This window comes from Neopelma chrysocephalum, unplaced genomic scaffold, assembly GCF_003984885.1.
Source record: "Neopelma chrysocephalum unplaced genomic scaffold, ASM398488v2 Primary Assembly neopelma1_24, whole genome shotgun sequence".
Classification (NCBI taxonomy): Eukaryota; Metazoa; Chordata; class Aves; order Passeriformes; family Pipridae; genus Neopelma; species Neopelma chrysocephalum.
Window position 1 is genome coordinate 15656256 of NW_020897693.1, and position 23951 is coordinate 15680206.

Sequence of the window (23951 nt, forward strand, 5' to 3'; positions counted from 1 at the left end):
GGGTTCAGTCCAGCCCTCTTTTTCCTCCTGTGTAAGATTGATATGCTCTTATTGCACAGCTGTTTGGTTGCAGAAATGTGTCTTTGTTAAAAGCAGTCAGGATGGGATGGGATTCAGTTGGTCTGCTTGGGTAGGAAACTTAAGGTAGTTTTAGCAGCAGCTCTGATTCATTTAAACACTGTCCCAAGCCTCATATGCTTTTAGTGTTATAAAAGCCAATCAGGTTATTGTTTTAAGGTATAAGATGCCCCAAAGGGCTTTGCTCACTCAACTGTACTGAGGAATTAAATGCTCTGAGGCAGTGCAACAGCCTCATTCACTCCAGTGTTGCAAGGCAAGGCAGTCATCGCTGCTAAATGGGCCCATGTTACAGCGACATTAGCATTTTAATGCAACTAAAGAGGAGGTAGATTGACTGTAATTTAGTATCTAGTTGCATGGTCTTGTGCAGGTCCTCTCATTGCTGCTCCACAGGGGCCGATTACAGTTACACAGTGCACTTTGGAATCTAATTGGATTTATATGCAGTAATGTAGTTGTGTCATAGCAACGATTCTGCTGTGTAACTGCTATGAAATTCCAGTACAATTAGTTATTTATGTAGGACCAATAGTTGGAGGATAATGTACACAGCTTGTGCCAAGGTCCAGTTCAGGAGCAGCAAATGCTTTACTTTTTTCTGAAGCCATTGCAAGGGAACAAATATCACGATCCTGCTTTCACAGAGATGTTTCTCCTCACCTTTCACCATAAAAGCACTGACCTGGTACAGACATCCAGCAGGAAACTACTTCTGTCTTCAGTTTCTGCTTTGGTCGAACATATGGGTTGGCATGTGATTTAGTTTCTCTAGATCCTGCAAACGTGGTGAGCACAGGGGGCTGGCAGTAGCTAGAAGTCCTTGTGAAGCAGGACACCTGTAAGCAGTCCATCTGGTGGCCCTTCCTGCAGGAGGTCAGATTTCTCACAAAGACAGGCCTTGCTTCTCCATCCTGCATCCTTCGTTCATTTCTTGTTTCACTTGCTACCATACTTGCTACTGTTGACCGTATCAGCCTCTCTTTGCCCCATTCCTCTTTGCTCTGGAGCTCCAACTGTCTTTGTTGTGGCATGAGACAAGCAGGGTCACATGTTCAGCTGCTTTTCCTTCATCGAAGCCTACTCCTCACAAAGAACTACAATGTGAATGTGAAGAGAAGCCAGTGCTCAGCAGGGAGAGCTGATGTGGTGGCTGTGGGATGAGCGCAGGGGCAGGACAACATGCCAGCCACAGCTGCTCGGCTGGCTGAGGCAGCGTGGCTGCACCACACAGCCCTAAGGATAGGGCTTGGCCTCAGCCATTGCTCTGGCTTCCATTGTGTTTCCCCAACGACTGTAAGTAAAGGCATCAGCTTGCTCAAGTCACAGTTAGGCATGGTGGTTTTGCACTTTCTGCAGTTCTCTCTAATGACAAAATTGTAGCTATTAACCAAAGAGAGTCTGTTTAGTAGGGACTTCCTCCCCTTTAGGGCCACAGAGTAAGATGGAGCATTGCTGCTGTTTGGCACCATTTGCAGTCTTTCATCTCTTCTGACACAGCACCTGCTGGTACCTACTGAAGCATTTAAGCTCTTCCTCTCTGTGGTGCTATAATTTCTTTAAAATATTGTGACTTATGAGGAATAAAAAAAATAGAATTCCTCTCCCACACAGACCTTTGAGGGCTTGTAGAGTTGTAATTATATGCACACACAGTAGGAGCAGGAATCCTATCACTCTGGTTATTTTCCTAATGATAGGTTTACATAGCACAGCGTCATCTCTGCTTAAAGTTAGAGCTATCTTCTCTTGGCAGTAGCTATCCCAGGACAGTGGCATCACAGGACACAGGACAACTGAAGAAACTGTCTCTCAATTGCACATGCAAAACACAGGATGAAGTGTCCCCACACACCAAAGAAATAGATAAAAAGGTCAGGGTGGGCACTGGGTTCTGACTGTCAAAAAGGGGCTCTCTATTGTGAGGCAGTGACGTTGTCCCTTGTCCTAGCTGTAGACTCTCCAAAGCCCTCTTCAGACATGCCTGAACCTGCTGCAGCCATCTCTCAGCCAGTCACATGGCACCCTCTGAACTTTCACATTGGTGGAAAAGCTGTACTGATCCAGGGCAGCCTTCATACCCAGCATTGTAAAGTGGCACATGGCTTCAGCACTTCACAGCAGAGACAGGTCAATTGGCCATAGATGTTTGTACCTTCCGTATTTCGAAAGGGAAGCCATCTCTGCTTTTCATCTAGAGATGTAGGTTTACAGTGACAGAGGAAGGACATTAAATGTAAGCGATTGATACAAAACAGATCTATGAATATTCATTATATGTTTTATATTGTAATAATTTCAGCCACCTTGAAACTCCTTGTTCGCTTCCTGCCAACAACAAACGATAGACTTTTGCTCACAGAAGTCTTAATGGGAGGCAATTTTCAAAGGCGCATTTACAAATGTTTGTGGGAAACAGATGTTAAATGCACCCACTCCAGAAATCAAGATGAAATGCTGGCAGTGAGAGAGCAGGGATAGACCCAGGTGACTTATCTAATGCCTCACAGGGAAGCAGTGGCTTCAGCAAAGCTGTGAGTATGCCAAAACCATTTAAGAAGGATGAGTGAGTTACAGTGCTGAGTGACCCCATGTGAATATTGGACTCTTATGGCATGGGGTGCTGTTTGAAGAGTTAATGACTGCCCCTTTCCCACAGACCCTGCAGAGTGTGGGATTTGGGCTGTGTCAAATGGGTGGAAAAAACACTGTAGGAGAGGGTGCCCTGAGAAAACAACAGTCAAACACACATGCCTTGCATTTAAGTCTGTAGTCTCTCCTCACGTTTGCCTAGTCAAAGGCTATCACTAGCATTGTGCAGGCAGAAATTAAAATTTCCTGAGAAAATTGTAATGTTTAGCTTGAGGGCAGTGGCAACCTGCACCTGAGTCCCTCTGCCTGCACCTGTATATCTAATTCTTTGGGTGGAGAGGGTGGTGGCTTTGCTGTTGCTCTCTATTCTTGCTTCCCAGGCAGTGACAATGAGGCAGAGGGAGAGGAAATAGTTTGCTCAACTTGGCGTGAGAGATGGCTGAAAGAACAAGAGATAGTGCCCAACATCTCAGGCTGCTGCTCCTAATGGCTGGGCTTCCCAAAGATGCATTCCATCTCCCTTCCCCTGCGTTTTCCATTTTCCCAGTAAATGGGCTGTAAAGTCATAGCAGATTAAAGTTTGTCTAAGCCTCCTATAAAATATTGAAGGTGCAGCTGGTATTAATCTAGTCCTATTGTGGGATGAGGTGCATGTGTAATGGGACTATAGATTTACATGTGGTCTGTGGGCATTTAAAACACCCCAAAGATTGTTAAAAAGATTCTGAGAAATTGAATCCCTCACTGCATATTAAAAGCTCTTCATTACTGCTAATGTACACTAAATTAAGGTGGCAATTAAACTGAGCATATTCATCAGGATGGTGTGTTTTAATAAATTGTGTATTTAATATGATTGTGTTTTATTGACTTCTTCAGTAATTGCATATTTTTATCTAACAGGACAAGCTTGGATAGAACGAAATACATGGGACACACAGACAATTAAAGACTAGAATAGACGCTGTGCTTCCAGTCCCAAGATTTTTAAAGATGAGTGTTGCTTATAGCTTGGTCTTTCTGCATGCCAGATGCTTTCTCTGTATCTCTGTCAGGGCTGGTTAAGTGTAGCTATGGTGTGCAGGAGGGGGGTAAGAAATACACAGCTCAATTGCGTCGTTATCACTCACAAGGTACTGGATAAAGTCATCCCTCTTCAGTCGCTAATGAAACTGTCCCATCTCTGTTCTATCTGGAGGAGCAGACTGTGTGGAAATAATACTCTGAGAGGATTTTCTGGAAGGCCCTTCCTGTTAGATTTGTTCTCTTAGGAGAATCCACCACTTAGGTTTATAGAAGTTGGATACTGCTTGCGGACATTGAACACGGAAATCCTCTTGTGAGATGGACTTGTGAAGGAAGGCAGGCATGGTGAGTCAAGTCTCAATACCTGCAAGCCAAAGGGTGGGCTGCCACACTGCTGTGGAGAGGACACAATGGAGCAATGCCAGGTGGTGGTGGTCCTTTGCCATTGGTGCAGCTTAGAGCTTCAGAGAGGTTTCCAGGGACATCTCAGCTGGGACGGCCTCTAGAAATCGATACATTTACTTGGAAAAGAATCTAGTCCATATTTTCTAATGCCTTTAAAGGCTGCCTGGCACTGGTTCTGGAGAGCTTCAAACATGTCTTCTGCTTTTACTTGGTTGCATTGTGTATGAATAGGAAGGTAGGTGTAAGTTAGTACCATTTTCTCCTCAAGCCACTGGCTAATATTTTGTAGGAAATACTGCAGAACTGGTTCTTAGGTTTTAAAGAAGCAACAGATCAGTTCAGTGCATGTTGATGACAAAGAGATATTTATGTTAAAAGAAGATATACGTGGATGATGGGATAGAAAAGAAGTGACTGAGAAAGTGATTTGCATGAGGGTTGGGCGAGATGACCCCTAGACGTCTCTTTTATTCTTGGTTATTCTGTGTTTTCTGTCAAATATTTGAGATGGGAAGACTGTGATGAGCCATCAGGCAAGTGCAAAATGTCTGAATTTTATGTACTGAAACACAAATTGTCTGCAGAGGTATGTTAGGAGTGGACAAGGAAAATGGTTCGCACACTTGTTTTCAAGTAGAGGGTAGGAGTGATATGATAAGGAAGATGCAAGGATTGAGACTGGTGAAGATGAGGTGCTCCTGAGAGTTCTGATAGACTGGCGCATCTATGAGATGCTCTTGTTCCATTTGCCACCAGGTAACTTGGACACACCTTGGACAACTGTTTCCAAACATTTGTTCATACACTGGAAGAGGTGTCCAGTGAGTCTGGGGAATCTCAGACCTTGGAGACATTCAAAACCTAACTAATGTGACCCTGAGCAGCCTGCTCTAACTTTGAAGTTAGATCACACTTTGGAATTGTCCCAGGTTGGAGGCAGTGGGTGTTTGTACTCGATGACATCCAGAGGTCCTGTCCCACCTAAGTTTTTCAGTGATTTCATCTCCAAAGCAAAGGTAAAGGAACAATTGAAGTGAATCCATGCATTTCAATATAGTGTGAAAAGGATACAGGGATTGAGGGAATGTCAGTGGTAGCAAAGAGAAATTTAGTAGCAGTTTTTTGGGGTGTGGTTGAACAGCTGCCTTCAGAAATGTGAAGTTCAGGGTAGCTGCAAGGCATGCAAAAACAAATGACCAAAGAAAGGAAATAATTGTGGCTAGACAACAAAAAAATGCATTTCCTTAAAAAAGTAGACTATTCCTAACCGATTACAGCAGCTAGGATGTTTCCTGGCTACACTGCTGGGGATTTTTAGCCTCCCCATCACTTTGCAAGATAAAATTCATGAGTGATGGAGGTGGGCAGGGGGGAGGGAGAGAAATGTAGAATAATCTGCCTAAGAAAAACCTGAACATTTATAGCTACATTTCAGATAAAAACATATACATCTGTCTCACAAGTCTGAGATGGGACAAGCCAGAGAAAGCATCTGTCAGCCACTGTCTTCTGCAGTTCTGACTGTTAATGTTTGCTTAGCATTAAACGTCTCCTACGGAGGATAACTTAATCTGTCACAAATTTGGGGCCTGAAGGAGGGAAGAGAAGGTATTTTTAAAAGGTAGATTAAGATATTTGCATACAATTTTTATCTCGCTTCTATCAGTGTGTACTAGCAATAACTCAGATAATTTGCCTTTTTTGTGTGTATGGCTTAAAAAGGAAAGTAGAAGGAAAAGCAGTTCTTTGGGTCAGGATTGTCCTTTAATATCAGTTATTTTCTCCATACAGTGTGTCATCAGGGACTTCAGGTACCTTCAGCTAATTCGCAAGGCAGCAGTTGGCACAAATGCATCCATAATTAATTTTTTTGTAAGTCATATTATTTGCATTTTGCTTGCATTGTTTGTAAATAGGATTAGTTACATACTCTTCAAAGTCTGGAGCAGTACTATGCTGGAGTGCTTTAACTCTGACATCAAACCTCATAAGAGATCAGATCATGCTTTTGGTTGATTTTTCCTGTTTTAATCAGTGCAATTACAGGATCCAAATGATGACCTTGCACATGCTGTTTGGGAATCTGGGTACCCAGCAGAAACTGGAAAGGCTGTGTTATGCTGGTACCTGTGGGTCTCTCCAAGCTCTAAGTTCCACCACTAAAACAGTTGCTCAGATCAGGTTAGTGGGTTGGCATTTTTTGGAAGTTTGCATTGAGTTCTTCTGATGTGGAAACTGATATGTTTGTTCTTGGCTTTGCCAGCCCAGACCTCACGGTGTTGCCCCTAACTTCTTTTTGCACATCCTGAGTGGCAGATTTTGGAATTTGTAAGCACAAATTAGGTGTGTTCCTGACTTCAAGCACAGCACAGTGAGTAGGGTTGCACTTAGTTGTTGCTTTGCTGTGTGAAGCATGGTTGATTTAGACATTGCAAGTTTGAGCCCAGTGCTGCTGCTGGGGACAATTTCTTGCCAAAGCAATGAAGAGAGTCCTTGGTTTTCAAAGCTGAGTGTTCTTGCTGCTCCCAGGTTACTGTGACTACCTGGCCCTGACAGTGAAGTTTTCAGGATCTGGTTGCTTAATGGATTTACAGTCTCCCTTCCTTGCTTATGCCTAGAAAACATTTTAACATGCTGAGTGGATGAGCGGGCAAGAGCAGTGCAAAGAATCGTAGTTTAGGTTTGTCTTTGAAAACAAAAGTAGGCCTGTACTCAGTTCATGTAAATCAGAGTAGTTCCAAGGGAGCTTGTTTGTCTTACAGAGGAAGCAGACCCAGACATGGAAAGGAAAGTAAGGCAGGGATGTGATTTATCAATGCTACAAAGCAGCAAGACAGTGTTTGGCTTAGGACCTGCTGCTTCTTAGACCACAGGCATGTGAGTGACTGTAGTGGGATGAGTGTGTATGATATGCAGTGACACAATAAGGATAAACTGTTTGAGGGTTTGTTCCTTTTTTTTGACTAAGACTACTATGATACAGATCATGCAGGTGGGTGCTCAAGGCAGCAGGATTTTGAAATTTCTCAGATAACTTCAAGACTTTGGCTAATATACTAAGATTTAGGCATCCTTTGTTTCACTGGAGCATGGCTTTTTTGTGTGATGCGGGGAACATCTGGGTGACACTAATTGTGGGGCTCTTGAAGTTCATTGATTTGTCTGTATTTTCATATCCCTCTCTACTATAGTATCCAAGACTTGTGTTAGCTTAAGGTTTACCTTTCCCATAAAACTGAAGAATTCCCTCCCCAAGTGTCCTTATCCTTCTGAACTTGAAGATTTATAGAGCATGGTGCTTATAACACCAAGGTTGTGGGTTTGATCGCCATATGGTCCATTCAACTAAGAGTTAGACCCGATGATCCTTGTGGTTCCCTTCCAACTCAGAATATTCCATGAAATCTCTTTTCTCTGTGAGTTTTTCAGACATGGCTTTAAACACTGTCAGGAAGCTGTGGGCATTTCCTCCAGGCCCACATCAGAGCTCTGTGCCCTACTCCATCTACTGCAGTAATGGTCTTGTCTTTGAGTCTCTCTGAGCAGAACAGTTATGTATCAGAGATATAAGAAAATAAAGTTTGTAAAGAAAAGTATTGCCCTTGTTCTCAGGTCCAGATTCAGGTTTGTGTTTCTCCAGAAGCAAGGTGGACCTTCTTGGGATCCCTCTAGCAAAGGGGGTTCCCTGGGCATTACCCACCCAGCAGAGGCACACTGCTGTCCTGCCCCAGGCACATGTAGATGCAGAGGAAAAGCAACTGCATGTCCACATTAACTTCTATGTTGCACCATTTGCATCTCTGCTTGTTTTGTCACTAAAAAGGAGCTGATTTGATTTTAAACCAAGTAAAAGTAATGTAGAAAACACACACTGTGTTAAGAAAAATCTGGCTCTTACCTCAGGCAGCCCCATGCTGGGAACTCTGCCTGCCATGGGTTTTCTCAGCTCTTTGGCTAAAGCAGAGCAGTTCCTATGGTCACAGAAGAAAGCACCCCACAAGGCTCTACAGCAATTACAAATTTTGTGGATTAACTAAAACAATGAAGGAATGAAAGAGAGTTTTATTTCCAACCTGGTGAAAACCTTGGATAATTTCATTTTTTTCTTTTAAGTGAATTAAGTGTACTTTGCTAGCATAGCACATCATTAGATGCGTGTCTGTTTAGGGAATGGCATTTACAGTGGAGAAAGGGAATGGAATGTGCTAAGAGGTGTGTGAGCTTTGGGAAGTCTTCTTTAAGGAGCTGAGCAAACCTGTGCCTCTGTGTTTGTATATGTACGGATCTATCTGTGCACAGCACCCTGACTGCATTGTTTTCTGTTTCAGTGTATTTACTTGTCTGTCCCTCTGGGGTACTTGGTGATATAATGGCATATTAGGAGACATACTCACTTCATTAAACAGCAAGCAGGAACTTTCCTCCAGTGTAAACCTCATCTGGTCAGGATTTATTGTTGCTTTTCCGATAGAAGCACTGTCCAAGCAGTTTGTTGTCTAAACCAGACATCGAGTTTCAAAACTGGTTAAGATTCCATAGCATTTTTTCCTGGCTTTAAAAGCTTTCCAACATTGATCCATAGGTTTTTCCTGCAAAAGACATGTGCAGAGTGGGGCGTAGAGCACCAGGACTTCATTAGCACAGAACATCTCAGTGCATGACAAGCAAGTGGTGTGTCCCAGGCTGAGTAACCCTGTGTGGACAGCCTCTGTGAGCCCTCCCATGTCCACACACTGCAGTCATTCCCAGTTCAAATGTCTACAAGTTTTCCTGAAACTGTGTTCCATGTTTGTGTGGCATTCATTCTGTAGAGAAAGCTTGTATGGAGCTAACTGTCCCAAACGTTTGTTGTGCATCTTTTAACTGGGCACAGCTTGTTTTGGCTGCTGTGTCAATACGACCTTTTTTGGTGTGAAATAGGCAGGTATATTCAGTGCTTCTTCAACTTGACAGGCTTTAAGGTGGGCGGTAAAAATCTTCATGTGCAGAGGGATATTTTTCCCCCAGTATTTCACTCTGCAAGTAAAGCTAGACCTTTCCTCTCCTGCAACCTTCCTCTTCACGTCTGTGTTCCACAGACCTTAAAGAATGCAAAGGGGCTTAGCAGTGATCATTATCTCTTAGTAGCCTGTGCTATGTTGCCTTGTTCAGGTAAGAAAAGAGCTCTTCTATATAATGAACTCCACAGGATCTTGGGGGAAATACAAATGAAAATAGGATTGTGTCATTCCAATAAAAAAGAGTGTGCTAGGAATGTGGTGTTGTTTTTCAGGAGGAGTTGGACCAAAGAGCCTGAAGACCATGGAGGGAGACTGTCTGAGCTGCATGAAGTACCTGATGTTTCTTTTCAATTTCTTTATATTTGTAAGTATTTAGAATTCACTTTCTTTCCTGAATCCTTCTGTTTCCAGCAGCCTGCTGCTCCCCAGCAGGATAGGCTGTAATTTTGATAAAGTTGCCACGATACAGAATATCCCCTCTACTTTGCACTAGCAATCACTGAGCATTTTGCAGCATCCAAAGATGTTCAGATATTCAGCAAGGCAGTGCAGTGGTCACTGTTTTCTGAGTTATTGCTGTCCTTGACAGGGAAGACCACAGAGAAAGCTGTAACTAGTGGTGTACGTGGTTTGTCCTTGAATGGCAGAAGAAATTGTTTTCTAGTCCTGGGTACCCTGCTGAGGTTTTCACTCAGAAACAGTCATTCTCTGTTGTTCTTGTTTTTTAAAGGAAGGGTGGCCAGTGCCCTGGCCTCTGTGGCAGGGATGGTTCATGCATGCCCCTTCAGTGGGCTGCCCTCCACAGGTGTGGCAGCAGACTGAGACTGTCTTTCAGCATTAGGAGGAAGTAAATAGTTGGTAGAGTGATGTGTCTAGGAGGAAAGGCACTTTTGCTGCAAATGATTCATTTAGTGAGCAAGAGATACTAATAGTAGCAGGTCAGAAGTCACCTGTACAGCAGAGAATATATGCAATGGAGAAATACAAATTCTCCAAATTAATATGTTTGATCAAAAGATAGTAATGAATCCAGTTTTTTCTTCAGCAGTTGTTTTATGTTGACCTGTCTCCCTCTCTCTCCATTCCTTGTGCTGTGACAGCTGGGAGGAGCGTGCCTGCTGGGACTTGGAATCTGGGTCATTGTGGATCCCACAGGTTTTCGAGAGATAGTGGCTGCCAACCCTCTGCTCTTCACAGGAGCGTACATCATGTTGGCTATGGGAGCAATGCTCTTTCTGCTGGGTTTCCTCGGCTGCTGTGGTGCCATCCGTGAGAACAAATGCCTCCTGCTTTTTGTAAGTGCCCGTGCATTTTCTGTTGGCCTCTTGGTGCTTCCCAAGAGTGGGAGTGACTGGATAGATGATGCTGTGATGAGTTCATGAATGGATATCTGTTATTGTAGCCATTATTCCTTTAGATAATAAATAGGCTTAGGATACTTTTACACACAACTAGAAATACAGAGAATTTGCTTTTTTATATATAGATTTGAGCCCAGTCTCTTGAGTGTATTTTGACCTTTTTAAGCTTTCTTTCAAAATGCCCCCATTTAATTAGTTGGATTTTTTTTTACATTTATAAATTGACCAAAAGTGGTCCTCTTGACCTCTCAAAACCCACTGCTCCACTTGTAGATTCATTCCTCAGGGGCTCACAACAAAGCAGAGGGAACGTATAGAGCACAGCATCTGGTAAGGGAGCGTCCCCCATGTCAGCAGAACTGCCCAGCTTGGATCTGCATGGTGACCTGTCATTACAGCTCTCAATAGCTGGTCACTCCTTTACACAGCCTACTCTGCTCCTAAAATGAACCAGATATGTTATTGTTGAGCACATTCTCCTGAATGGCAGGGTTAAATTTCAGCCCATGTGGTCATCAATAATTACAAAGAGCTAAAATAAATCACTTCTGTCCCTGCCTCCTCCCCCATAAGTTCTGATACTGCAGGGTTTCCAGCCATTATCTTCTACTGTAGTGTATTACCAGTTATGTATTGAAAGACAAAGATCATTAGTTTTCTTGTTTTCTTGTTTTCTTTTTTTTTCGTCTAATGTGACCTTTTCCCCTCCTGCTGTGTCTGTTGGCACTTTGGGGTTGTTGTGTTTTTTGTTCGGTTTTTAGATCTTGATCTTACTTTTTGTATTTTGTTATGATTATGTCTTGCACAGCTGCTTCATGGTGTAAAAAAGGCTTGTCTCTAGCTTTAAACAGAACGGGAAAGTCCTTTTTTTGAATGCTGCAAACCTGTCTTTCCTAGAGATGAGTGAGATAAATTCTCTCTAGCCCTTGGCTCACACATGCCTTGAGTTCATAGCCTGCAAATGAGATCCCTTTCCTGGAAGCCATAGTGAGTTCGATTTCTAGTGGCTCCTCTCAGAAGTAAATCAGAAAGCCAGAGGTATCCCTGTGAAGTCTGTGGAGATCTGCCCAGAGGAACCTAATAAAATGCAAAGGATCAGGCCCAATGAGCCTGAGGTTACTTCAAAGCCTGTCCCTGTCAGATTAAGAAACTAAAAGTTATGTTTGATGAAAATTGTTGATTGTAAGTGAATGGGAGAGTAATATTTTCAGTTTGGACCATGTCTGCTGCATACAGATGGGTAACCTGTCTGGAGGAAAGTAGCTCTGGGCCATGCTCTTTCCTGATTTAATATCAGTTACAGGTTTGAATATTCCTCCATGTGTTCTAGTTATACTCCAATGCACTTGATTTTATGGTTATTACTTTTCTGACTCTTAAAGGTAGTTCTGAGCTCTGCTGCTTTATTTATTTACCTTTATGATTATTTGATTTTGAATGAAATGGGAGAAAAATACAGGCTGGAAGTAATACTCTACACTAGGAGAAACTCTAAAAGTAATTACTGGATGAGGAATTATTGTTTCAGTTTGATCAGGTCTTCGAGGTCTTCTGGTATCAAAGCTAACTCTGTTAAACAAGCCGCTATCTCATTCAGTGGTGTGAAGCACTTGGATGAGGACCTGTGCTGATACCAAGGGAGCAACTTCTTTTTTGGGGCCACACCAGCTGATGTTAAAATCAGCTTACATTAAAACATCTGTGAAACCCAAAATCTGATAGGAGTAAGTTTTAGGCATTGAAGAGGCAAAATGTTCATGACTGTACTCCAGAGAGACTGGGAACACTTGCAAAACAGAGTGTAAGTCTTTGGCGGGGGTGGTACTTGGGGAACAGTTGCTAGATCAAATCAAGTCCACTTACAAAGCTGTTGAAGAATTGATGAGCCAGAGAGCTGCTTGAGTGAGATTTCACAGTGATGCATAATGTATGTCTAAAGCTTTTAGTCCAAATGCAAACAGAAGATAGAAGGGACAAGACAGATGCACAAAAGCGTGGTCTCTAGGTTCTGGCTTCTGTCTTTCCAAGGACTTTTATTTTTCATTAAGCTGCTTATGTTTTGGTTAAAAAAACCCCTCACTGTGGAACCTAACATGTTGCATTAAGCACAAGGCTGTGAAGTATTTCTAGATTTCCCAGCACCTGGACATGGCTCACAAAATTGCCCTGCAGATCAGGCATTGAATAACTTCTAGATTGTCCTGAAGACCCTCTGACTGCAAAACACCACCATAAAAATCAGAACCCAAAATACTGTTGAGCATACAACATTGCATCATGGGACTGAATTCAGCTTTGGAACAAGAACAGTCCATGTTAGCTTCATTTGGCTTAATTTTGAGTGCAGACATCCTGTTCTGCACTCCTCTAAGATGGATGTAGTAGCCCCTGAAACTCCTCAACATGAAAATGCAGGTCCTTTGAGTTAAAGGCAGTTGCTGCTCTTTTTAGAATGGTGGTTTTGAAACTGGAATGGTAATGAAACTGTGAAAAATAAACATGAGGCATTGATTTGTGGAAACTTCTGATAAACCTATAACCATCACCAGGAGCTGAGGCAAGATTTTTGACCAATATGAGAGACCACGCTTCTCAGGATGTTCACCTTGGATATGGGGGGTACCTGTGTTCACATTTTGTGTCTCAAGCTTAAATTTGAATGTGAGGCTACTGTGTCCGATGCATTAACCAGCTGGCTGTTTTGTGCTCTCATATATCAGTAAACAATTTAATTTTTGGAAGCAAAATGTAATAAGCAGATTTTGACTCTCCTTAAAATTCAGAATGGGAGCAAGTTCTGAAACGCTGATGATCCATTTTCTTTTTCTGATCAGCCCTAATGGCTGCTTGTGTTTTTTTCTACTGCAACTGTTATAAATCTGTAATGCAGAATGCACAGTATAAGTGTAAATCAGTTTGGGAACGATAATGACGCTTATCATGGATAATCTGGGAATGACTACTCCCACTTCTGCACAAGCCTGTGCTGGAGGTTGGGTGAACATGTGTCTCCCAGTAATCAGTAAATGAAATGCAATTAGCAGGGTGATGGGATTAATCACTTGATCACCACCTTAGACCTTAGTGACTGTGCTGAGATCCCTTGATGGATGATGAAGTGAATTTGCAAAGCATAGTTCATTCTCATCAGTTGTTCTTTGCCCTCCTGTGGTGAAATTAAAACAGTCTCAAAGCAGGAAAAAAAGAAGCCACACGGAAAACTTCAGCAGTAAGAATAAATTAGAGAGTTAACTAGTTCAGCAAAATCAAGCAACATAATTTTGTTGGAAACCAGAGTCCCTCCTCATCTGATTTTCTTGTTTTGTCATTTGAGCCCAGGCTCCTTTTCTTTTGTTTCCACTGCAAAGCAGGAAGACAAACGGGACAGGGTGGTGCGTGCACTTTTCCAGTGAGGAAAAATCACTTACAGCCCTGATAATTGACAACAAAACAACATTTTGCACATTCCAACAGGTAGTTTGAATTCTGTCTCCATCATCAAAGTGCGCAATGCACAGCCTTTCAGACACTGTTTATAAATTGTTGCTTGGGGATCACAATGGTACTTGTGGCCCTTTCTGCCTGCTGTTTCAGAAAGACCTTCTACAACCATCCAGACTTCTCTTCCTATTTTCACTTGTTGCTTCATCCACCTTTGTTGGTAACATGTAACACATTTATTACCCTCCATGTGATGTGGTCTTACAGGGTTCTCTGTTCACTTCTGTTTTTCTCACACAGTGCCAAAATCGGAATTAATTTCTTAACATTCACTCAGTTTTATAAAATCATCTTTGAGTCTGTGGGCTAATTCTTGGCACGTTTGAATTTTTGACAGGCTGCCTCTCAAATGGTAATTTCTCTTTCTGTCTATAAAATCATAAAAAATGTCCATCTAGTTCAGACTTATTGTTCTTCAAGCCCTCTATTTTGTCTACAAGAATGGAAATAAATGCCATTGTGGGAGAGAATGGGAGCCCTAGCCACTTTCTGCTCTGCTCCCATAGCTGTTCCTCAGCACCAACATTTGTTGTTTTAAGAATGTTAGAGGGTGCATCACTGCCCGTTCCTTTTACTGTTTCATATGGTCTGAAGCAGCATCAAACTAGCATGAGGCATCAAGGTAACTGAGAATTGGTCCTAAGGACAGGCAGAGTCCTGAGCTCTTTGATGTTACTGAGGGCTCTCCTGCTCTGGGAGATTTGTTCCCTTCAACATTCTTTTCCTCTCTACTTGAGTTTTGCCTCTACCTGTGTGCCACCAGGCAGAAGGATCTGAAGTGGGAGCCTGCAGGAATCCCAGCACTCCTGGCTAGGAAACACTCCACAGCACCTGAGTGCTCTGGGTAGACAAGGGAACAGCACCCTCACAGCAAGATGTCATTCTCTCTGGGGATGAGACCTCTTAAGTGCATCTGATTTAATTTGGTGGGGTGGGTGGTGCAGGCACGGTGAATCACTCGGGCTTGGTAACATCACTGAGACAAGGTGCCTGTAAGTAAGACTGAAAACCAGACTTCTTAGATTGAAGCAGCAGAAAGCTGCAAGGGCAACAGGATGAAATAAAGTTTAAGATGAACAGCCACATGCCTCTCTGTTTTGCTTTCCTTTCTTTTCCCTAAAATTATAATGACATAAGTGTAATGGTTTTACTTCAGACTGGATGTCTGTTTCTCTTTTACTGCCACTTAATCTTCTAGCTGCGCTTTCTGTCAAGTCTGCAGTGTGCCCTTCATTTAAGGATATGAATATGCACACTTTGGATACTATACAAAACATGGATGATTCTTCCATTATCAAATGTAATTCTTATGGTGTGTTATCAACTTTCTGTACAGGTTCTGTGTGGTTATTACTTAACTCATGCAATCCCATTGTGTGGAGGGAGATATTAACCAAGGCTAATTTTGTCTTTAAATGAGGAATACTCTAAAAAGAGTCCATTTTTGGTTACAGATTTAAATATTTGAGTATATATCCCACTGCCTTCCTCCATACAAAATAAGCTGGGATCATATCACAGTAAAATTGTGTTGTTTATATTGTGATGAAGGGTGTGTCTGCATATGCATGTGATGCATGCACTTGTGTCAGGACAGTGTGAGGACATGTATGAACATGTCTACAATTATATAACTTCTTCCATCAAAGTAGGCATTACTGTTTTAACCTGGTGTAGATTTATCAGGGGATGCTACAGGTTCTGTAGCCTTATTTGCTTCATTAGAAGCAGGCAAAAGCATCACAAGCTCCCATGTCCTGTGATGAGATCGGAGAGGGACTGTGTGTGCTCCATGTGACTGTCTCATAGGTTTTTTTTTAGTTGCCAGGGGAAAAAAATTTCCTCAGTTATTTTTTCCATCCCTTTGGTGATTAGCAAAACCCTGTATTCCTACTACCTATTGCTCACATTTAATGCTGTCTGTGCTTTTTTGTTTATCTTCTCTTTTCCAGTTCTTCATGTTTATTTTGTTAATCTTCCTGGCAGAGCTTTCAGCTGCAATCCTGGCTTTTATCTTCAGAGAAAATGTAAGTATCCAATGGTGGGCAAACTGAACTTCAGTGGGATTGTACACAGCTGGAGCATGGTGTTAGATGGTGGTTGATTTGTTTGTAGAGCAACTGATTGTTTCAAATACCAGCAAACCTGCTTCATTGCTACCACCAGTCTGCAGAACTGCCAGCAAGTCAGGGAATGCTAACTAACCTGGATTGTGCAGGGTGGATAGTTTGCGTGCACCAGGGGGCTACTTATTCCTCGAGTTTTTTGAGTCTTTTAGAGTCTTCCTGACTCTCTTGCAGCCAAACAGTTGAACATTTCATCACGAAGAACCTTTATAATAAAGTCACATTAACCTTAAAGGCAACTATTTTTTCAATATAGCATGTGTTTAATATTAATATTAATAGTGAAAACTTCTGTTTTACCAGGAAAGTCAATGCTTGCAGTGCAGTGCAAAAGCTCTCTTGAGAATCTTCTAATCTTATTCCTTCTTGAATTTCCATATTGTAATGTTCACCAGACTTCTATCAATGCTGCTTGCAAGATATCCTTCCTGACCTGCCCTAAGCAAGTCACCCCATGTCCAGTTTTCAGTCCCATCAGTGGTTCCTTTGCATATTGCCCTGCTTAGAGTTTAGTCCTTCTCTCCAAAGCTTTGTGTGATGTATCTTTCTCTACTCTGCTGCTATGCATATTATTAAATGGCCATCATCCCTCCCCAGAGGTAGTAGTAGACTTTTACTACACTAGTAGTAACCACAGTCTCATTTTTTCTCTAAACAGCAAAGATTTGTGTATTTGTGTGTTCACATATGCCAAGGAAGAGCCTGACTGAACTAGGTCCATCCTTTTCTGAGTGATGGGTGTGAAAGTAGATTGGTCAGTAGAGGTGGTCACTTGTGACTGTTAGTATTTATTTTGTTATCTGGCCTCCACTGGTAGTATGAGAACACACAGCACATTTTCTGTACTGAACGTGAGAGAAATATGGTGTGAGCATAGAAGGGCCATGCATAATGATGCTTTTCTTGAACCAGGATATACTTTTAATTTTATTCATATAAAAAGCTTTTGATACAAAATAATCAAGACTAGGAAGCTCACAGCAAGACAGGGTGGTGTTTGTAGGATGGGCTTGGGGGGAGGTAGCGAGAGGATTTTTTTCCCTTTATAAACTGTTTTTTTTTGTCTTTGCCTCAGATCTGAAGGCAGTGGGGAAGGAATGGCGCTCTGCACACAGAGTGGGCACCCCATTCCAGCTTAGGTTTTGAGACCATGCCCTCATGGGAACAGCTATTGCTCCATAAATATGTTGCAGCATGGGGGGGTCTGGTGTGTTCTGGCCATTACAGCTCTGCTGTTTTAGACAGTTCCTTTGGTTCAGTACAAGTAGCCGACCACACACATAGAAATGCCCTGCAGGCCCAGATATAAGCTTCATGACAGAGAGAACACACTTCCTGGGGATCAGGGAATGACTGGCAACTGACAGCTCCCACCTCTCATCATCTCTCTCAGAAACTGGTAAAAGGTACAAGAAACTGCCCAGTCGTGCTGCAAGTCCTGAGTGCAGGGTGGCTGTGTTCTCCTCGCTTACAACCTGCTTCTGGGCAAAGTATCAGTATCTTCCAGTCCCATGGGAGCCACAGGACATGTAAGGACATGTTATCTTGCAAGATAAGGTCACAGTGGCTATTCTACTGTGGCATCTGACGGTGTTTTGCAAGATAAAACTTGTGGGGAACAAACTTCTATCTTTCTTGAGTCTGTCTGCTTGTTTGTATCATCACCTTCCCACTCTGTCAGAATGACTGACAGGAAGGGCTTAAATGGGAAGGAATGCAGAACGTCAGATCCCAACATAGATGGCTCTGTGTAGAAGTCAAACTCGGTCTGCAAATTCTTGTGGTTTGTTCTCTCCTCAGGTTTCTTCTGAAAAAAATACCCCTTGTTTTGGTGTTGCAATGTATTTTGATGGTAGCTTCTCTGGCTTTGTAACTACTTGTGGCCAATTTTGCTGTCACCTTGGGGTAAGGGTGAGGCTAGATGGCTGGTCAGGATGTCCATAGGGACAGAGGTGGTCTTCCAGTGACCCTGTGTCAGGAAGAATTCTTCACAGTAACAATTTAGGTTCAAGTTCAGATGTGCTTTTCTCTTGCTTGCAAAACAAATTACTTTCAAGGCGTGAGGTGGTAAATGCACATTTAGGCAACCTGAATTTCTTGGAAACTTACCAAGGAGGATTCTGGGATGATCATTGCACCAGTCCATACGGCTGTGGTCTCACTGGGTGAGTAGAATGAGAAAAAAGATACACTTTATCTGTTAGCTTTGCAGATAATGTTCAGTGCAGCTTTCTCCTATATAGTGTTTTACATCCAAACCAGCTCCCAAACACTCAACAGGGTTAAATTATTAATTGCTGAGGGAGTGAAAGAAATTAAGAGACAAAAATATAGGAAAAAAGAGACGTTTTCTGTTGAGATTTGACATTAGAGGAAGAGTCAGTGAAGCAGAGTGTGGTGGTGGAGTGAGTGAAAGTGGTGTTTGTGACGGTGAGCTACTGTGATCTGCAAGTCCAGCTGCACTTACAATGAACTGTTTAAAAACTTTCTCTGAAGAGGAAGGCTACTGTTAATCAGCTATGGGATTTCCAGACTTTCTCTTCCTTTGAAAAGAAGATTTTTGGGGGGTGGAGAACCCTTTTTCATCTGTAAGTTCCCCCATAAAATAATGACTTCCATGAACACTAGAGAGATGGCTATGAAAGATCAAATTGACTTATGTATAGGAGTTGCTTTTTCTATGCCCTTCAGAAGTCTGGATGGGAAAAAACCTGGAGGGATATTTTACTCTTAGTGGATTGTTTCAGCAAGCAAGAAAATGGGATGGTAGGAGCAGAAGAGTCCAGTGGTAGGCCTTTGGATGGAGTTTGGATTTTTAACTGCAGTTCTAACATTTAATAAGCAAGTTGCTTTGGTTCCTGATACATCTGTTTACTCACACATGAGGCAAAAGCTAAAGAACATGAACCTCCCTCAGTTGAGTGGATGGAGGTCTCTCCAATGGAAGGCACTGCGGAAGCGAGAAGTGCAGCACTGATGACTGTACCTACAAGCACCGTACTGTGTCACAAACCTCAGGATGCTCCAGGCCAGTGCAGATGGATAGGAGTGGGTCCTGTTTTCCAAGCAGGCACTGCGAAGGCACCTTCTTGCACAGCATTCAGTATTCTTAAACAGAGCACTGCATGAGAAGGTTGTGCCCTTCCTGGGCAGTGCCAGCATGCATGCATGCCTGTGTTGTGCAGAAATGCCCTTCTTTTTCTAAGCCCCCTTCATCTGGCTGCACTGATCCCAGCCAAGCCATTTCTTGAAGCAGTGCGACAAAACAGCCACACTTCATTCACTGGCATATAAAGGTATGCATGGATGTGTTGTACTGAAGATGTCACCCCCAGAACAGTGAGAGAAAAACACAGCTGAACAGCTCCTTATTGTTCATGGCTGTGGCTAGTACAATTGTGTCGTTCGAAGTATGTGCAAAGATCTAGTTTTATTAGTAGGTCCTTTGCTGCCTTCTGAATGGTTCTTGCCATAGCACTCCAATGTGCATAGACTTCCTCAGGGCTGGTACTAGTTTCAGCGAGACGGATGCCATGGGAATGGCTGTAGAACTGTCTTATTTTATTGTCGTCTTTTTTTTTTTTGTCACATTTTTCTGAACTTCAGATATTTGGAACAAGCAGTTTAAGAGCAACAAAATAGAATCAGTTATTTTCTTGGTAAACTTACTCTTCCAGCACTGGGCTCTGTTTTAGGCCAAGTGTCGTAAAAATCTCACACAAACTCTGAACAATTTCCTCTGGGATTGCTGCTGTCAAAATAAAAGTTCCGCTTTATATTTAAATTACTCTTTTGTTTCAGACCCTGACAAAGGCAGCCAACTGGGATTATTACCAATGGTAGTATCAGTTTCAAAGTCTGTGCTTCAGGAACAGACGAGCGTCAAAAAAATATGCTGCTCTCTGCAGGCTTGGATTGTGTGTGGATAAAGTACACAGTGAAAGGAAAGGAAAGGAGAACACTGAGGATATATTTCAGCTTTTTCTAACCTGACCCTCCCTCAGTGCACCAAATTCCCAAAGCAAAAATGTTGTGTTCTCTGGTATTTTAGTATTCAAAAGCAAAAAAAAAAAAGAGTTAATATCTGTCCCAAATAAGTCATTTAGGAATTTAGCAGCATATCTAATTAAAAGGTAATGAGATTGAGCTACCTGCATGATTCAAGTATTTGTGACAAAGTTTTATCCAGTAGTGACGTAGTCATTAAATTTAGCCTTTATTTGTATTTGTAAAAGAGAAGTTAATATTAAGTGTTATTCAGGGTCTTTTAAAAAGTGACCACAGCCTTCTCTTTTTTTCCTTAGATTTTGTCGGTTGCAACAGAAACAAACAATTTTGTGCTTGTGCTTTTGTGCCCACCCATAGACTTCATACATATGTATGTGTATGTGTGATATTTCTCGTTGCATATCAAGAACCTGAAACCAGCTTGTAGCAGTAAATGTTACTGCATCAGCAGCACTGTATGAACAACAGGGGGGAGTAAAAAGGGTATTTTTCAAGCAGCTTAATTCCTGATCCCGCAAATATGCAACATTAGAGCAGTGCTATAGCCAGCCAAGTCCAGCCCCTTCACTGCAGCTTTGCAAATGGCAGAAGATTTGCCTGTGTGGATCACAAATCACAAGGTATTTTGGAGAAGGGACCACACAAGTCAAGACCTATTGGGTATCTGAAAAGGGGATTTCTTGAGGTTTTCATCTTGAACTGACAGAAAGGCAGCAAGATTGAACTGGGATGTTCAATTTAACAAGACTATTAGGATTTTATATTTACTATTCCTCCAGAGAGTGATCCTAAGTAAATGTAATTTCAAGGTGTCTAACTTTTTGAGAAGACTCTGAGCCAAATTGTTTGTGCATTTTTTCTATTTTACTGTAAATGTAAACAGGAGTAAATGAAATTCCACTCATTTATATTGCTGGCCTTAGGAAAAATGTTCAAATTATCTAAGCCCTGGAAATATAAAGAGAGTTTTTTTCTTCATGTGTGTGGGTTAGTTTAGCTAATCTATAGCATTGTCAGGGAAATGGTGTTTTTCTGATTCATAAGCTGACTTTAACATTTCCTATTTGTTATATGTTTTTTTACTTCCTTTTCATTCCCAGAAAGTTTCATATTAGGGCTTCATTCTGCTCTCTCACACATGGAAGTAAATTCAGAGCAGCTCCTATGTTGTTAGTAGGAAGTTAACTGGTTTGAATGAAAAGCGGGGGGAAAATTGTGCTTTGGTTACAGACCTCATAAAGCACAGTAAGTGAAACCACTATTTCGGTGGGGATTTGAAGATCATTCTAAAATCTGTTTTAGGTCTGTTTCAATTTATGAAATACTTTCAAATAAGGCTGAAAATTAAAAAACAAAAACCAAACCCAAAACCAAACCAACCAACCTTTAAGTGTTAACATTATCCTAGAAGTACAGGTATAATTCAATCCCTGATTTTAATGAGCAACAGTTTTATTCAACAGGTACCTTTCACCCTGGATATAGTTATGGGTCAGCCAGTGGCTTTTCCCATGTTTCTCCTCTGGGGTTAGCAAAACAAAAACAAACCCATACAACAAAAGAACTCCCTGCATTCACAGAAGGGAGCTTTGGGAAGTGTTTGGGAAAGCTGTTGGCAGTAGCCTTTACATTTCCACCTGTCTGTGCATTTCAGCTGACCAGAGAGTTTTTCACTAAGGAGCTGAAGAAGCATTACCAGAGAAACAACGACACAGATGTCTTCTCTTCCACCTGGAACTCTGTTATGATCACAGTAAGTCAGACCATGCCAGTTTCATGCTGCCCACGGTCAGTGGCCACCAACACGGTGCTCAGCCCGCACCCTCAGCTCACCCAGGGTCAGCCTGCTCCCACCATCCTGCTGCGTCAAGCCTAGCACCAGGGCTTGTGGCGGTGGTTGGAGGGAGGTGAGAATTTGGCTTGCAGCCAGTCTTTCTCAAATGGAGCTGCCACCAGTCCCGAGACACTCCCACTGACTGCATCAACCCTTGTGTTTTGCCAAAGCCCAAGCCATTTGACCTGACTGGGTACCCCCAGGTTTCAAACAGTGGGCACAGAAAGCAGTGGAGGTGTCTGTGACTGAATATCACTGCATTTATCCTGGGCCTTTCACCTTGCAGACTACTTCAGAACTATTCCAGCCTAGCAGCCAAAAAGTTGTGCTAACTAATGCTCTTTTGTTAGCTCTTGTGAAATGAGTTGGTAGGTGGCAGCTTAGGCAGGAGTGTGCCTAATGACATATTTTTACTATAAAAATATTAGCCATTAAAATTGACTTTGTTATTACACTCCTAATTGGGCAGGTTACAGGTTGACTGCCATTGGAATTGCAGTTGTTATTACCTACCACAAGAAGTTCTCTGTGTGTGTGTGTGTGTGTGTGTACACATGTGAGCTTAGTGCTCAGTATACCCCATGGTGTTATCTCTTCAGGGGTGAAAAGCAGGATGTCAGGCTCTGTGGATGAAAAGTCAATTTTAATCTTAAAAGGAAAAGATGATTGCTGCTCTTCATGCTGATTCAGGACTATAATAAAGACATTTCCTTTTGCTGACTGAAAGGAGACAGAGTATGACTTGAATTCTTAAAAAGGACCTGACTGGAATCCTAAAGAGAGACCTTACTTGAATCACCTAGCAGTGCCTTTGAGCAGCAACAATCCTGGCCATTAGCTATGGAGAGAATGGGAGCCTGGATTGTACTGCTGGCTCCCTTACAGACTTGCTGGGTGATCTCAAGCAAGTCATTCTGGATATGCTCCAAAGCCCTGTGTAGTTTGTGGCAATACTCTCAGTAGGACCTTAGAATCTACAGTACGACATGGAAACAGTGGGACTTTTTATAAAGACTTTGATGAAGCAGAAGCTCCAAGGTACAAGCACAACCCACTTCCTTGGAAACAATAGTTGTTTTGTCTCTGCTTTGACTAAAGCTTTGATCCCTACAAGAATAGGTCTTTGGTAGATTTCTTGTATCTGCTTTCAGAGCTAAGCATCAATTCTGTCTTCCTTTCTTCTCTGTGCCTCTCCCTAGTTTGCCTGCTGTGGAGTGAACGGACCAGAAGATTTTGAAGCTATCCCTCATCTTCCACACTCCTCTTTGGAAAAGATGACACCGGAGGCTTGTTGCCAGCGAGAGCTCCAGAGCCGGGAGGGGATGTTTGTCAACAAGGAAGCTTGCCTCACAGGCATCGAGAGGTTTCAGAACCGACAAGTAAGGGAGGCCGAACACTAGGAAAAGGACTTTTACAGTGGGCAGAGAGATGGCTGCAGTGGTCATGGGTAGCCAGTGAATCTGACACGTCCTGACTGTACCTCATATCCTAATTACACTTCTGCTGGCAGATCTTGAAGTGATGGCATATGTCTGATTTTGAAAATCCCCTTTCATTACATACCCTGCTAAGTTCATGTTGTGCTTAATATGAAGATTTTCATATGAGATTGAGAGGTGAGGTGGAAATTTAGATCAAGTTTTATTAAGTTTCTGAAGGTCAGAACTACCTCTGAGAAGTTAATTAGCAAGCCAGCACAGGTCAGCAAGGATGGGTTGGACCTGACTCTTACTGGCTGCAGTAGTGGCTCCAATTTAGTTCACAAAGACTCCTAATCAACATATGCAATCAAGAGATCAAGAGTTAAACAGCCACAGAAAACCATGGCTGTTTTCCAAGGAAGACAAGTGTTGGAAAACTTTATTTCTCTGCTTCTTTACTCTTTACAGTAAAAAAAAGACATTTCTTATAGCAGTCTTCCAGTATCTACAGGGAGCCTACCAAGAAAGCTAGAGAAGGACTTTTTACAAAGGCATGTAGTAATAGGACAAGGGGGAATGGCCTCAAGCTGAAAGAGAGT

At 42.3% G+C, this 23951-nt stretch overlaps 1 protein-coding gene across 7 annotated transcripts in view; it reads left to right on the forward strand.

Moving 5' to 3' along the window:
* TSPAN18 (tetraspanin 18) overlaps positions 1 to 23951 on the forward strand; it is a 119132-nt gene that overhangs the window by 89425 nt on the left and 5756 nt on the right. For 5 of the 7 annotated variants that reach the window (XM_027704474.1, XM_027704497.1, XM_027704482.1 and 2 more), the window contains 6 exons: positions 3574 to 3663; positions 9374 to 9465; positions 10202 to 10396; positions 15916 to 15990; positions 21752 to 21850; positions 23131 to 23310. In XM_027704474.1, coding sequence (XP_027560275.1) covers positions 9403 to 9465; positions 10202 to 10396; positions 15916 to 15990; positions 21752 to 21850; positions 23131 to 23310 — 612 coding nt within the window. In that variant the 5' untranslated portion in view covers positions 3574 to 3663; positions 9374 to 9402. Of the gene's footprint in view, positions 1 to 3573; positions 3664 to 5887; positions 5974 to 9373; positions 9466 to 10201; positions 10397 to 15915; positions 15991 to 21751; positions 21851 to 23130; positions 23311 to 23951 lie in introns of those variants that run through there. The other 2 variants (XM_027704513.1, XM_027704522.1) reach the window with 2 other exon arrangements.